The sequence below is a fragment of the Lepidochelys kempii genome, chromosome 10, assembly GCF_965140285.1.
Source record: "Lepidochelys kempii isolate rLepKem1 chromosome 10, rLepKem1.hap1, whole genome shotgun sequence".
Classification (NCBI taxonomy): Eukaryota; Metazoa; Chordata; order Testudines; family Cheloniidae; genus Lepidochelys; species Lepidochelys kempii.
Genome location: NC_136389.1, coordinates 57,958,740 through 57,973,184, shown reverse-complemented (window position 1 = coordinate 57,973,184; position 14,445 = coordinate 57,958,740). Strand labels below are relative to the sequence as shown.

General features: G+C 42.0%; 1 protein-coding gene across 1 annotated transcript in view; it reads left to right on the top strand.

The window, feature by feature from the left end:
* The window catches only part of FAM81A (family with sequence similarity 81 member A), a 37,321-nt gene extending 23,118 nt beyond the window's left edge, over nucleotides 1-14,203 (top strand). Inside the window, exons 5-9 of the mRNA XM_073361471.1 lie at nucleotides 7,788-7,917; nucleotides 9,873-9,979; nucleotides 10,752-10,887; nucleotides 11,341-11,536; nucleotides 12,108-14,203. Of these exons, the coding sequence (XP_073217572.1) occupies nucleotides 7,788-7,917; nucleotides 9,873-9,979; nucleotides 10,752-10,887; nucleotides 11,341-11,536; nucleotides 12,108-12,229 (691 nt within the window). The 3' untranslated portion in view covers nucleotides 12,230-14,203. The remainder of the gene's footprint in view (nucleotides 1-7,787; nucleotides 7,918-9,872; nucleotides 9,980-10,751; nucleotides 10,888-11,340; nucleotides 11,537-12,107) is intronic.
* The last annotated feature ends 242 nt before the right edge of the window (nucleotides 14,204-14,445 follow it).

Sequence of the window (14,445 nt, the reverse complement as noted above, 5' to 3'; positions counted from 1 at the left end):
AGCACGCTCCGGGCGCTGGCGGGGAGGGCCTCAGGGTGGTGGGAGGTGATCTCCCCTCCATCTATGAGGAGATTGAGGCCCTGGGTCTGACCCTGGTCACCCAGGGGGAGGATGACCCTCTGCCAGCGGGCCTCAACCTGAGAGACCTAACCCCGGCCCTCCATTCCCAGTGCCCCTTTCCCATAACCCCTGCTTCTGCTCCTGCCTTTGAGGGTCCCCTGGACTCTTTGACCTGCCCGGCCACAGGTGGCACTCCGCTGACGGCCGCCGAGCCTCCTGAGGCGAAGGCTAGTGCCTCGCGGCCAGGACCTGAGTTACCAAGGGTATCCCCCGTTGGCGTGGGGCAACCGACTTCCTTCCCGTGCAGGGGCCCCACTGAAAATTGCCCACCCTCTGATGCCGTGGCTGTCACACATGCCGGGCTCAGGCTCAACGGCAGCACTGGGGATCCCCCTCCCCATCCCTCAGACCCCTGAGCCAGACCAAGAGGAGCCATCTCCCAGCGGCCCAGCTACTGGGGCCCAGGATCCTGCCTCTGGCTCTTGGAGCTTGGGTGTAGGGATGGTCTTTTGTTCACCCTCCTGTCCCTGGATCAGGAGAAGGCGTTCGACAGGGTGGACCACGGGTATCTCCTGGGCATTCTGCGACCGTTAGGTTTCGGATCCCAGTTTGTGAGTTTTCTCCAGGTGCTGTATGTTTCCGCAGAGTGTCTGGTCAGGGTCCAGTTGAGCCTGACCAGTCAGCTTCGGGTGGGGAGTACAGCAGGGGTGCCCCCTCTCGGGCCAGCTGTACGCTCTGGTGATCGAGCCCTTCCTCTGTCTCCTCTGCAGGAGGTTGACGGGCTTGGTGCTTCGAGAGCCGGAGCTGCAGCTGGTCCTGTCGGCATACGCCGACGATGTGCTTCTTGTGGTCCAGGACCCAGGCGACTTGGTGCGGGTGGAGGCTTGCCAGACTGTGTACTCGGTGGCCTCCTCTGGCCGGGTCAACTGAGTCAAGAGCTCTGGTGGTCGGGGACGGGTGGCAGGTGAGCTGCCTCCCACCCATGCTTCAGGCCATCCAGTGGAGCGCGGGTCTGCTGCTCTATCTCGGCGTTTACCTTTCTGCCATGCATCCGTCTCTGCCAGAGAACTGGCACGGTTTGCAGAGCAGGGTGACGGAGCGGCTCTGGAGCTGGACAGGACTACTCAGGTGCCTCTCCCTTCGACGGAGGGCACTGGTACTCAATCAACTAGTCCTGTCCATGCTCTGGTACTGGCTCAACACCCTGGTCCCGGCCCCGGGCTTCTTGGCCGACCTCCAGACAGCAATTCTGGAGTTCTTTTGGCCAGGACTGCACTGGGTCTCTGCAGGAGTCCTCCGTCTGCCCCTTGAGGAGGGAGGGCAGGGTCTGAAGTGCCTATGCACTCAGATCCATGTCTTCCGCCTCCAGTCCCTGCAGAGACTCCTTTATGGTGCAGGTAGTCCGGTGTGGAGAGTACTGGCGCATGCCTTCCTGCGCCGCCTCCGAGGGCTCCAATATGACTGGCAGCTCCTTTATCTCGATCCGAGAGGTCTTCCGCGAGACCTCTCCGGACTGCCGGTCTTCTACCAGGACCTCCTCCGGACCTGGAAACTGTTCTCGGCGACCAGGTCCGTGGCGGCCACCAAGGGGGCAGATCTCCTCACGGAGCCCCTGCTACACAATCCCCAGCTCCGTGTGCAGGTGGCGGAGTCCCCCTCAGTGTGCTAGAAGTTGGTCCTGGCAGAAGTCACCAGAGTCGGAGACCTCCTGGATTACGACCGGGGAGACTGGCTGGATCCCCTGACGCTCGCTCAGCATATGGGACTCTCCAGGCCTTGCACTCCCCGGCATGTACTTCAGGAGGTGAGGGCCGCTTTGACGCCCACTGCTCGGGTTTACCTCGATCGGATCCTGCACGAGGGCACACCCCACCCACCCACCACCCCAGGCCCTCCGGACCTTTTCATCAGGCCCCTGCTCTGTGGACCCAACTGGTCCCCCCGCCCCTTCTCCGTGAACCGGCTGCACGGTTCGTTTCCAGACTGCACCAAGGAAACATCTTTACATGCTCGTGTTCCACATTCTTTACTTCCTCACCCTCGCGTCCCGCCCTGACACAAAGTGGCAGGACCTCCTGCCACCTTTAGAGGGTGAGGAGCCCCAGTAGGCCAGTCTATGCTCCACCCTGGTCCCAAGGCCCGCTGGGGATAACAGCTGGCGGCTCTTTCATGGGGCCTTGAGCACGGGCATGTATTTGGCGCAGTTTACCCCTATCCCGGACACCTGAACATGAGGGCGCGAAGGAGACTCTGGCGCATGTTTACTTGGAGTGCGCCAGGTTGCAGCCCCTATTCCGGCTCCTCACAAATATCCTGTTACATTTCTGGCTGCACTTTTCTCCTCACCTCCTTCTCTATGCACTCCCTATCTTTGGCCCCACAAAGTTACAGGATCTCCTGGACAACCCCCTCCTGGCCCTGGCTAAAACAGCCATCTATAAAACCAGGGAGAGGAGGTTGGCCAATGGAGACTCCTGTGACTGTGGGGCCTGTTTCCGATCCTCTATCCGTTCACGTATCCGGGCAGAGTTCCTCTGGGCGGTGTCCACTGGCTCTCTTGATGCCTTTGAGGAGCAGTGGGCACTGTCCGGGGTTCTCTGCTCGGAGTCCCCGTCAGGCTCCCTTCTTTTGACCCTTTGACCGCACTCCTGTCCCTGTTATTTCATTAGTTGTCCCCCAGAATCATGTGGTTTCCAGGTCCTGTATATCCTTCCCTTAGGCTGGGGGGGGAGGTGGTCCTTAAGCAGTGAGCGGGCTCCCGCCTGTCCTCTTCCCAGAACCCAATAGGTACACTTTGTTATTACAACACTGGATGATCTTTTCAAAGTGTCTTAGCGGTAAACTGATATACTGTAGCACACATGTTCAGATGATCCATCCAAGGTCCCACATACCAGTGAAGCCTACTGTTATAGGCTTCAATGGTTTTAAGTTATGCATAAATGCATAAATGTTTAAGTTTTGCCTTGCATTGGCCCCTGTGCACTGGGGTGCATTTCCTTGCTATATGAATGGAACAGCTGTTAAAACTTCTGCGCTCGGTGAATTATGTTCATTATGTTTTTTCACAAAAGCATAGAAATCATGAAATACTTTTTAAAAAAAAACTGATAAGCTATCCTGGACTGGAATGCTTTTTATCCTTATTACAACTAGCTGCTCTTGAATATTGTTCTTTTGTCCCTACAATGTTTGCTCCTTGGTGAATTGTGGGTGTAATTCCAACAACATCTTGAGATTTGTATCATAAGACACAAAGGAAAGCAAAAGCCCAGAACTGCAGCATGCTTTACAGAGTGGAGGTTGTATCTTGCATCTAGCAGGTGGAAGATTATTCTTTAAAACTATTTTGAAGTTTTAAAAAATCTTAGTCTTCTTTTGATCTCATACTTGGAAATGCAGTTTGAGCTTCCCTCTTGCTTCTGGCTTGACCAGTCTCTTTTAACTTTCCATGTCATTATGAACAGAATTTTTAGAAGGGCTCAGAACCACGAATTGGGGCCAGATTTCTAAAAGAGCTCAGTTCCCATAAAGGCACCAAAATAAATAAATAAAAGCATGCTGATGCCTATGGCATGTGCAATATGAAAACTCACTGAAATGTTACTGTGCTTGTAGATTCTTCAGCCAAATGATATACTGTTAAATTTTTGGTTCCAGACACATAGGAGTAAACAAGCATTGTGTGCTTGCTTATGCCCCCTTCCCCTGAGCAGGCAGAATGGGGAGGGGCAGGGACTGACACATCCTGACTGTTCCTGACACACAACCGTCCCATCACTAATACACCCTTTGCTTGTGAGGCAGAACAGTGCATCATGTGTAACCACTGCTACCCTGAGTAGCTTGCTTGCACATTTGAATATACATCATGCTAACTACAAGTCACATGAGTGTTGTACAGGATTTAGTCTTAAGTAAACCATTTTTGTACTTGTATGTACCTCCTGCAGAAAAGTACTTGGTTTGGTGCCCAAATGCATATAGCCACTAGCGACAGTCAGGGTATGTCTACACTTGGAGCTGTTGGTGTGATTCCCAGCTTGCACAGACATACTTGCACTAGGTCTCACTGAGGTAGCGCACTAAAAATAGAAGAGTAGCTGGGGTGCCACAGCAGCAGCGAGCGAACAAGCTAGCAAAATACAAACCTGACTGAAACTTGTGGGTACATACGCCACACAGCTATTCTATGTTGCTGCTAACTGTTACCCTGGCTACACTACTGTTTTTAGCATGCTAGCTCAATGCGAGCGAGCGTGCGTATGTCTATGTGATCTGGGTAGCACACCCACTCCAACTGTAGGCATAACCTCTGAAGTAATAGAACAGCAGACTCTCCTCATATTTGTCCAATGATTTCTTAGCAACAAAAACACTTTTCAGTGATTCATAAAACTAAATACTCCTTTTGTTTACTGAGATTTGGAAGGCAGCTTAATTGTGCAGTTTATATTAAACACCGCTGGTTTCTGCAATTATATTCTATATTGAAACCCAGAATACTTGGTTTACAAAGTCAGCTCCTTCCATGTTATTTTTTACTTACTGAGCGCATATAAATACAGAAGTTTGTAAAGGGATCTTGCAGTAAACATTCTTAAAAAAACAAAACAAACAACAAAATATACTTTTGGCCTAAGCTCCAAAAATGTGTGCTTGCAATTGCACACGAAAAAATGCCTGTGAAACTAGGTGATATTTGTCTGCCCAAAATGGGCATATTAAGCATGCAAATGTACACTATGTATTTATATATTTGTTTGCACAAAATTCTAATTGCATGTATAACCCTAGTAACTCCACAAACAAATTAGGTGGGTGACTGGATGTGTATTTTTGCATCCACCTTTTTGAAAATCGGGTCCTTTATGTCCTGTAAGCTCAGCACTTAGATTTCAAGTAACAAAATTTCTTCAGGGACTTCTTCTAATCCCACTCTTTTGTATCTTCATATTTTTTAAATGATCTCACTTCAGGTAAATATGTGCCACGTATTTTTTATTTGGCCTTTGAAAATCTGTTAGGGTACAAAGAAGTGACTTTTTCTCTTTTGTGTTTATGTCCCACAAGCCATTAGCATGCTTTTGGCTAGGTGTGTGGGCTTGGCAATATGATTTTGTTAAAGATAACAGCACAAGGTATTAATTAATACTGCAGGTTGGATTTTGATACATTTTTATTTAAAAGAACTTTATAGTCACATTAGAGATTGGCCAAAAAAGAACCTGAAACTAGAACTCGTTCAGATTTCAGAGGAGTATGACTGGAGTGGTGTTGGATTTGTACACCATCCTCAGGGTTTTGTTACAGAGTAAAATTCAAAGCCATAAACAGGTTCTGTTTTTATCCTAATTTCGATGTGGCCAAAATCTCATTAGAATGGTCACTGTAATGAGCTTTTGGCCCAACAGAGGTGAAGTCTCTTGAGATTGTTAGTTTGTCTTTATCTGAACCAGAGTTATTTTAAGAAACAGGTATTGCTCAAATTGTAAATCATGCTATCTTATTTTTTGGTTGGTACCATTTGAAAACCAGTGGAGACATTCATTAAACATTCTTTTATCATTACAAACCTTTAACTACAGATTTACATTCGTGCAATGGAGGTCAGAATCTGGCCCCATAGCTGCAGCATATCTGTACTTTCTTCTGGGAAGATACCAACCACATTCTTGAATGTACAGCACTGAGATAGTCTCTCTTTTGACCATACTGTACAGAGTACTGAATAAAATTTAAAGAAAATCCTAGTAAAATGAACATTAAGAGCATGCTGATGTCTTAAGACTTTGAGTTTATGCCTCCACAGTTTGTCATATGGTACCAACCAAAATATACCTGGAGAAATATAAACCAATATGTTCCGTTTATTCCAGATTAACATCAGTGTAACTGAGATCAGAATCTGGGATACTTTGGAAATCCCTTATGTTCTATACCATACAACCAGCTGCCCCCTTTCAAATGTACTCAATTTCACAAACAACAAAGATCCACTATGATCTTATGAGCCAAAAATAACAATGTGCCATAAAAATTATGGATGCCTGTTGCATACATTTGCTACAGTAGTTTCAAAGCAATTGCTTTTTATGCTTTTCTATGAGAACTCAGACACAAGACTAACCACTTCTTGGAGTCCATGTACTGTTGGTGAATAGACACAGGATAATTTCATGTCTCTGGTTTCCACTAATGGTAACTACATAGAGAGATTTAGCCTCTGTTCTTTCTCCAAACACTCCACAGATACCCTAGTCTGGAGGTACATCTTTAGTCCTATGTTGACTTTTTTCATAGATTCCAAGGCCAGAAGGGACCACTGTGATTATCTAGTCTGACCTCCCGTATAACACCGGCCAGCGCTTCTGCAAAATAATTTTTAGAGCATATCTTCTAGAAAAACATCCAATTTAAGTTGTTCTTGCTGCCCATATCACGTTTCCTCCAGTACACTGAATTGCTAAATGATGATTTTCTAATGTGTTCTCACTTCTCTATTACTTTGCTTCTTTTATTATTTTCATATTGTAGTTCTACCATATTGCTAAGTGTCTTCCCTTCTGTTTGCCATTTGAGTTGTTACCTTTCAAGCACAAAGGGAAAGTAACAATGATACTTGCTATAATTCAGATGATGAAAGTGCATCCCAGAGTGAATGCTTTCCAATTGAAATGATACCAAAAATGGTTAAAATGTGAGATTAATTTGGATAATGGTTTAGCGTGCTGTTGCTTGTCACATTCCACGCCTGCTTCTTCCAAAACCTTAACTGCTATCTGATCTTAATCAGTTCTGTATATTAGATTATGTAACTATGACAGTTACATATTTCACTTAACAAAAATACACATTACTCATACTTTTGAGAGGTCTTACTCCTGAACCGACAGTACCTATATTTTTACAACTCATTAATGCATTTATTGTATTATTGTAGATGAAATCTATCAGTCAAAAATATTTCTGAAAAGTGGGAGAAAAAACACAGGCATATACTAGAACACACCATTTGTCTTGAAAATGTGGTGGAATTACAGAAGTATTCCAATGTGCAGAAGAGAAATGGTAAATCTTATGGCGCAGTTCTGCCAATTCATGAGGCAAAACTCCCATTGCTTTTAATCGGAACTTACCTGGAGAGAAAAAAACCTCAAACTAATGACTGCAGAATTGGCCCTGAAGTAGTTAATATGGTTGCATGCTATTATTTTGTGAGTAGAAGTATAAATAAGCATGTAAAACCCAAAGCAGCTTAGGTGCAATAATTTAAATATGCTTTTTATAATTACTTTCTAATTGCATCTTGTAAGTAAACTGTGTGAGTAGCTGCCTGTCTGGCAGACTAATGGCCAATTACACACACCTTAAGAGATGTCTGATGGATCATAAGGAATAGCGTAAGGTACTGAAATTGTACATCCTTGAATTTGTAATGTGATTTCCATAAGCACACCTTTTGTCCATATGATTTCAGAGCTGAGATCTACCGCAGGATTGCACCTACTACAGTATGGAGACTTATACCAGTTATGGGGCAATTAGGTGGATGTTAGAGACATCAATATTTCTTTGAATCTCATGGAAAATAAATGTTTTGCAGGGAGAGACTGATACCTTCATAGAAATGTCCATTCTAAAATAGATATATTTTAAAAAGTTTGGCCTATACATTGTGTTCAGTAACAGTCATCCATTGCTTTGGTATTTATTTATCTCAATAGGTGTGATGCCGGTTTAGCCAGATTGTCTGCAGAGCACAAAATTACATATGAAAGACTTCAAAGCCTAAGCAAAGATCAACAAGCTTCTAAAATGATCTTGGAATCTAAAATCAAAGAGGCAGAAATACAGGTATGTTGTATAAAACAAGTGATCCTCATAGGAGGGAGAGTTTAACTTCATGAACAAAAACACCATATTGTTAAGCTAATGCCACTGGAGTTGCTGGCTTTCAGAAGAAACATAATCAAGGTCCTGACCATTTTTACTCATTAAAGATGCCATGACACTCTGTGCAAATGTAGATGCAAATGTGTCTGCTCTGGAATCCGGACCAAATCTGAATTGGTACGTACATTTCACCTACTTACATTCTTCTATTGCTCTAACTGGATAAAGTATTCATAATTTCCTGTCCCTAAAATGTTCTTTAGTGGTTGCGCGTATTGTTCTAATGTCTCTGTGAGCAACCCCAGTAATGGCTGCATTTCAGTAGGGGTTCCCTCTGGGTTAATCTGTGGCATTCAGCCACAAACCAGGAGTGATGCAGAGCCCCTGCAAGAGCACCAGGAACACTTTGTACCATGCAGGCACAGTTTCCACGAGTGCTGCTCCTTGTGCATTTTTCACGAGCCATTTGGGTTATACAAAATGCTGTATATAAGAAAATAGTTATACAGAATGCCATGATGCACCAGCCTGATTCCATGGGCGAGTATGGAGGGAGTGATGCCAGGGCTTTTCCTGTCTCTTTCTGTTTTACAGCAGACATGCAGGTGAGGGACAAGCTTTTTGCTTGTTCCTGTGCACTAGCATGGCCTCACAAGGGCCACTCACAATCTAGACTTATATCTGTGCAGTAATAATTCTGTCAAATATATCAAGTAATCCCACTGAGTTAGCCAGTGGTACTGTAGGTATATTAGTCACAGAGGAAAATCAATCCCATGACACCTCCAACTTCTATATTTAAACCCTGATCAGAAAAGAGCTCAACAAAGACATTTTCCATGATTCAAGTAGGTTACACTTACAATTTTAAAACATGGAAAAAAATCTATATTCCGTAACCTGCTAACTACAGTCTCATTCTTCATGATACCGTAGTTGAACATTAGCATTTCCATTGTATGCCATAAAAATTTCACACTGATCTAAAGCTTGGCACACAAGAGCAGTCTGATAATTCACTTTTTTTCTTACTAGCTTTTAAAACAATCTGTTCTGTTTTAATGAATGCCTCAAATATAGAAGCTGATTTATAGAAATGGATTGGTTTAAGATGCATTTTCTACACTTATATAATTAAAATATTCCTTTAATTTATGAACTCAGATTTCCCATGTGTTGAGTAACTCAGGTTTCCCAGGTAGTGAGGTATAGAGCTCTTAAGCAGTAACTTTTAAAATTACAATTTTACAGAGTTTGCCAGCACACTGACTGCTGGCACAGGGCCTGTTCTCTTGATGGGCCACATTTTACCTTCAGTCTCTGTGTGTAAATACCATTGTTGTCAATGAGAATTCAGCATTGGAATGAGGTTGTAACATGACCTGATGTGTGCACATGGACAATAATAGGAATTAATGTGTGCATTTGGGACAAATCTTATTTTCCTCCCTCCCCCATACTCTCTCAATGGGTTTGGAAAGTCCAGAAGGTAATGGAAGGAAGAATGAGGGCCTGCCCAAGAGGTGTGTACCATGGACAGTACTCCTGAGAGCTACCTCACACAGGGAGGTTTTGGAGGTGGGGTGCGGCTAGGTGATATTCCTCACCTACTCACAAAAACAGGTCCAGGCAGATGCTCTTACTGCAAGGAAACACAGCTCCCCCCCGGTTGTTGCTGGCTGAGAAATTGTGATCTTAGTAATGCTGCCACTCCAGTTGTGTGGGTTAGTACATTTTGCATGATGAGGACAGTTTAAAAAACTAAAAGGAAAATTTGCAAGTAGGTTAAAGTTTGGGCCCATCAATTAGAGCAGCATCCCTTTAAAATCTTCACTCATAATATAAGTATTTATGTTCCAAATACAATGTGTGATGAGTTCGAGGAGAAAAATAGTAAATTCAGAATTCTGTTTCAGATTTCTTACCTTCTGAGCAGAGTAGAGCAGTCAATAATGCAACAAGAAGCAAAACTGAAGATTGCCTACAAAGAGAGCAACCAACAGCTCCACCTTCTGGATGTTAAGTGAGTACTCACCTTGTTGGAAAATCATGCTATTTATACATCAAGGGGCTAGTCTTGCAAACCCCACTATGCACCTTTCTGTATTTTTAGGCACCTAAATACTTCTGTAAATCTGGTCACAAACCACTTTGAACTAAATTTGTAAAACATTATGTGCCAGATGTGAGTATTAAGACCGGGAAAAGAATGTATACTGTATATACATGTGCAGACAGCCAGACACGGAATTCAATAGTTGTAACATTTTCAAACTGACTGCAAATATATATGTGCACACAGAGTTACTGCAACTATCTCAGCACTATGCCAAAATGAGAGAGGCAAATGCATAGGACTTCAAATACTACAGCACATTGAAATTTATACATGTAGATCCAAATCCTAAAATCTTTACTCAGTTCTTTCCAGTCCAAATTCTCATGGGCTTCAAAGACTGTAAAGTGAATGGGATGCCACACTTGACATAGGCTATGACATACTATTTCTTGAAGGGTCTGCATCATATATGCCTCAAAATACTGCAACCATATTTTGTGCAACTAGTTGCTGTTCTATTACATTCTCTCATCCTTGATTATCTGAAACAATTAACATAAACCAAGGCTAGCAGTGTGAAATTTCAAAACATTGCATGAATATGCTGTCAAACATGCTATGGAGGAAGAAGGGGATTTTTATGCTGATTGTCATAAAAACTCCACAGCCCAGTGATCAAAGAACCTGAGATGCTCTTGTATATTTGCAAACATGCTCATTTATTTTATTCTCGTAGATTAAAAGGTGCAGTAGAAGAACTCAGCAGCCAGATATTGTCTGCCCGCAGCTGGTTGGAACAGGAACATGAACGGATTGAAAAAGAGCTTTTACAGAAAATTGATCAGATTTCCTTGGCCCTTAAGGAAAAGACTGTAGGTTTCTGTAATAAAAGAATAAACTGTTTTGAAAATACTTCTAGAGATGTATACAAGCAAATGTTACTGAGTTGGCATTTGGTGGGATTTTCAGAAGTGCTCAATATGGGCATAAGTCCACTGCTGTTGATGCAATGATAAAATTCCCATTGATTGGGAGCTTTTGAAATGCATCCTATAATGATAGATAAATCTGAACATTACTTTTAAATTTACAAATATTCTATCTTAAAAATAAAATGAAGAAGCAGCTTACAGTGACCCAGCCAATTTGAGAATTTTTATTAACTATATTCTATAACTGCTTAAACATTTAAATCTTGTATAGAAAATTATAAGTAAGCATTGATGCTTGTTGCATATCTAGGGAATGAACAGTTTATTACCCAAAGAATTTGGTAATTTATTACCCAAAGAATAACCAAATATAATTATTTTCACTGACCTCAGGAAATGAGTGAAAGGGCCATAGAGATGAGATTCAGCCAGATGTCAGAGAAACTTGATAAAATAGAAGAAATTCAAAAAATAACCATGGAGGAACATGGAACAAAACAGGCTGAAGAGAAGATAAATATTCGAATCAGCAAGCTTCAGATGGAGATTAATGAAGATATAAAAGAAATGAAAGCTGAAGTTAATGCTGGTAGGACCACTACTGTCAAGCTTTGTACTCTGAATTCTGCTACCAGAATTTAGCTATGATAATAATACTAATTTGCATTAATGTATCTTTCATCTGAGGATCTCAAAGCTCTTTACCAACTTTGGGACCGATTTTTCAACTGGGTGCATAATGGATGTACCTACAAAACCGTGCACGCACCTGTTGCAGGCACAGGTATCTGCACAGTGGGTGAGATTCCTACAAAGCACAGAGTGAAACTGAATTAGCTTTAGATTTCTTGTTGTCGTTTTCTTTGTCTTTAGAAAACAGAAGAATTCAGTAGTCTATTGAGGGAGTAGCCAGGCAAGAGGGTGTGGACTTGTGCTTGCCAACAGCTCTTGGCTGCCATAATGTGTATATGGGCACAGCTCCATTGACTTCAATGGAGTTTCACACATCTACACCAGCAGAGAATTTGGCCCGGTGTCTGTCTTTATTAGGGACATTTGCTCTACTGATAATGGAAAATGCACTGTTATATGTTGAATTTTGCTTTCTAATGTTCTTTAGTTTTAATAATAAAACTAATTCAATTTCTATCTGTAATTAGGGTTTGCGGCTATCTATGAGAGCATTGGGTCCCTACGGGAAGTTCTAGAAGCCAAAATGAAACTTGACAGGGATGAGCTACAGAAGCAGATTCACCAAATGAAGCAGGAAGTTCCGACATAGGGAGAGTCAAGATCATGACTGATCACAAGATTTATTCAGAGAGAAGAGCATTTATGTGTCTAAATAGGCTATAACCTCATTTCAATTTGTAATTAAGTGCATGTACCAAATAACATGCTTCTGTTCCAATGGTGTGTATGTTTACTGTAAGCGGTAAATGCAAGCTTTTAATAGCTAAGCTGATAAATAGTTTTTAGGGGGCAAAGCCCTAGCTCACCACTGTTTTACTCCAGTTGATTTCGGTGGAGTTACAGCTGTTTAAAAGTGGAGTAACACATTGGTGAATGTGATGCCAGATTTGTTAAAAGAACCTCAGTGCTGCCTCCACTTTTGTGGGTTTTGAAATATTAGCACTTGTACCCACAGTTAATTGCTCTGTTTAAAAGTCAAGCCTTAACAGGTCAATATCACTTTGCAATTCACCACCTTGCCAGATCTTTCTCTCATTGAAGTCACTGGAAATGTTCCCATTAACTTCACTGGGAGCAGAACTGGCTTCTAATAGACCAGTTTTAAAAATCCAAATACCATCAGAGAATGATGCCTTTGCTTCATTAAAAAAAATATTGTGTGTGCGCACATGCGTGTTAACTATATAGTATTATATTTTGTAGTTGTAGGCTAAGAATAATCCATTTGAGGAACACGAGCAACTTAACATGTCGTCGTTTGAAGTCCTTAGGTATTGTGAACTTTCTAATTAATATCCAGGTAGAGCTGAGATGGGGTGAAGGATAACGTATACAGTATTTTATTGTAAGTTTTAATATCAGTTGTGTTCTTGTACATTGTTTCATTATGTCAGTGTAAACTTTGAGGGTTTTGCTGTCAGTGGAGAAAGTGATAATTCAAATAATTCTGGAGAACACGATGTAAAAATAAGATGCATTTTGATGTATCTTAAAATGTTTTATGATCTACTAGAAATTTGTATTGCTGATGTAAGACAACTGACTCTTCAGATTTAATTTATTTAAGTAGGTTTTAATAATTTAGCATGGATAAGTAGATTTGAATTAGTATTGTATTTACAAAATTTCCAAAGAATATTTTAATCTCTTAATGTACTTTATATTACACTGGTGCTTATTTCAATTTCCATAATAGATTACACAATGAAAATTAGCACCAACACTGTGTAGTAATCTAGATGGGAAAACATTCAGGGCCTAATCCTGCTCCCATTATCGTCAAGTGGTGCAGGATCAAGCCATCACTCAGAATACATGGCCTGATCCAAAATCCATTGAAGTCAATAGGAGTCTGCAATGGCTTCAGTAGGCTTTTGCCCAGGCCCATATTGCCAAATGCTGGTGCCATTGAACTGTCAGTGGCAAACTCCCAATGACTTTGATGGGCCAAAGGTGTGGAACAAATAGTACAACAGTTAAGGCCCCAATCCTACAAGGTCTTAAAACTCATTGATTTCAGTAGGACAATGCACAGTGTGTAACATTAAGCAAATGCACAAGTCTTTGCTGGATCAAGGGCTAAAGTAGCATTTGCTGCCAATATAGCCAAAAGTGTGTTTAACATATTATAGAAGTTACCTTAAAACTTTACAACTTTGATTTCCAATGCTCTCTAATGGCAAAAAAGACTCTCTTCGTCCCACTTTGTGTCACCCAGTTGGCCACCTGCTGTGAAATATAATTAAAATAGTAGCTAGAGATAAGATTCCTGTTCACTGGAAGGAGATGGTTAAAACATTTACTGGTATTTCTTAAAAGTTGTTTTTAAAATTCCTTTTCTTGATGTCTGTATACCTATCTAGTCAATATTTAGCCATGTGCGGTGGAGAAGAAATCATTGGCCTTATGTAACCCTCTTCCCCCCGGCCTCCCTGCAGAAGGTATTTTTCTCCTACAATAGAAAATCTGTAACAAAGTGAATCTTACAGGAAATGAACAAGCATACAGTAAGTCAGAGAAACAATTTATATATGATTTTAATAAAAATGTTTCTCTTGTAAAACCTTGTGTGATCCAGCCCATATATAAAACAACACAGGAAATGCTAGCTGATTACTCGGTTTTTGCTTTTGAAAACAGTTTTTTCCCTAAAGGTGAATAAAGGGACATTATCAGGTCAAAAATGATCTCTTTCTAAAATAATATCCATATCCAGGTTACTAAATAACAGCATTACACCAGTGTCTCCAAACTTCAGGGGTAGGTGCCAGGCAGATATGAGTGAGAGAACAAGAGCCCTGTGAG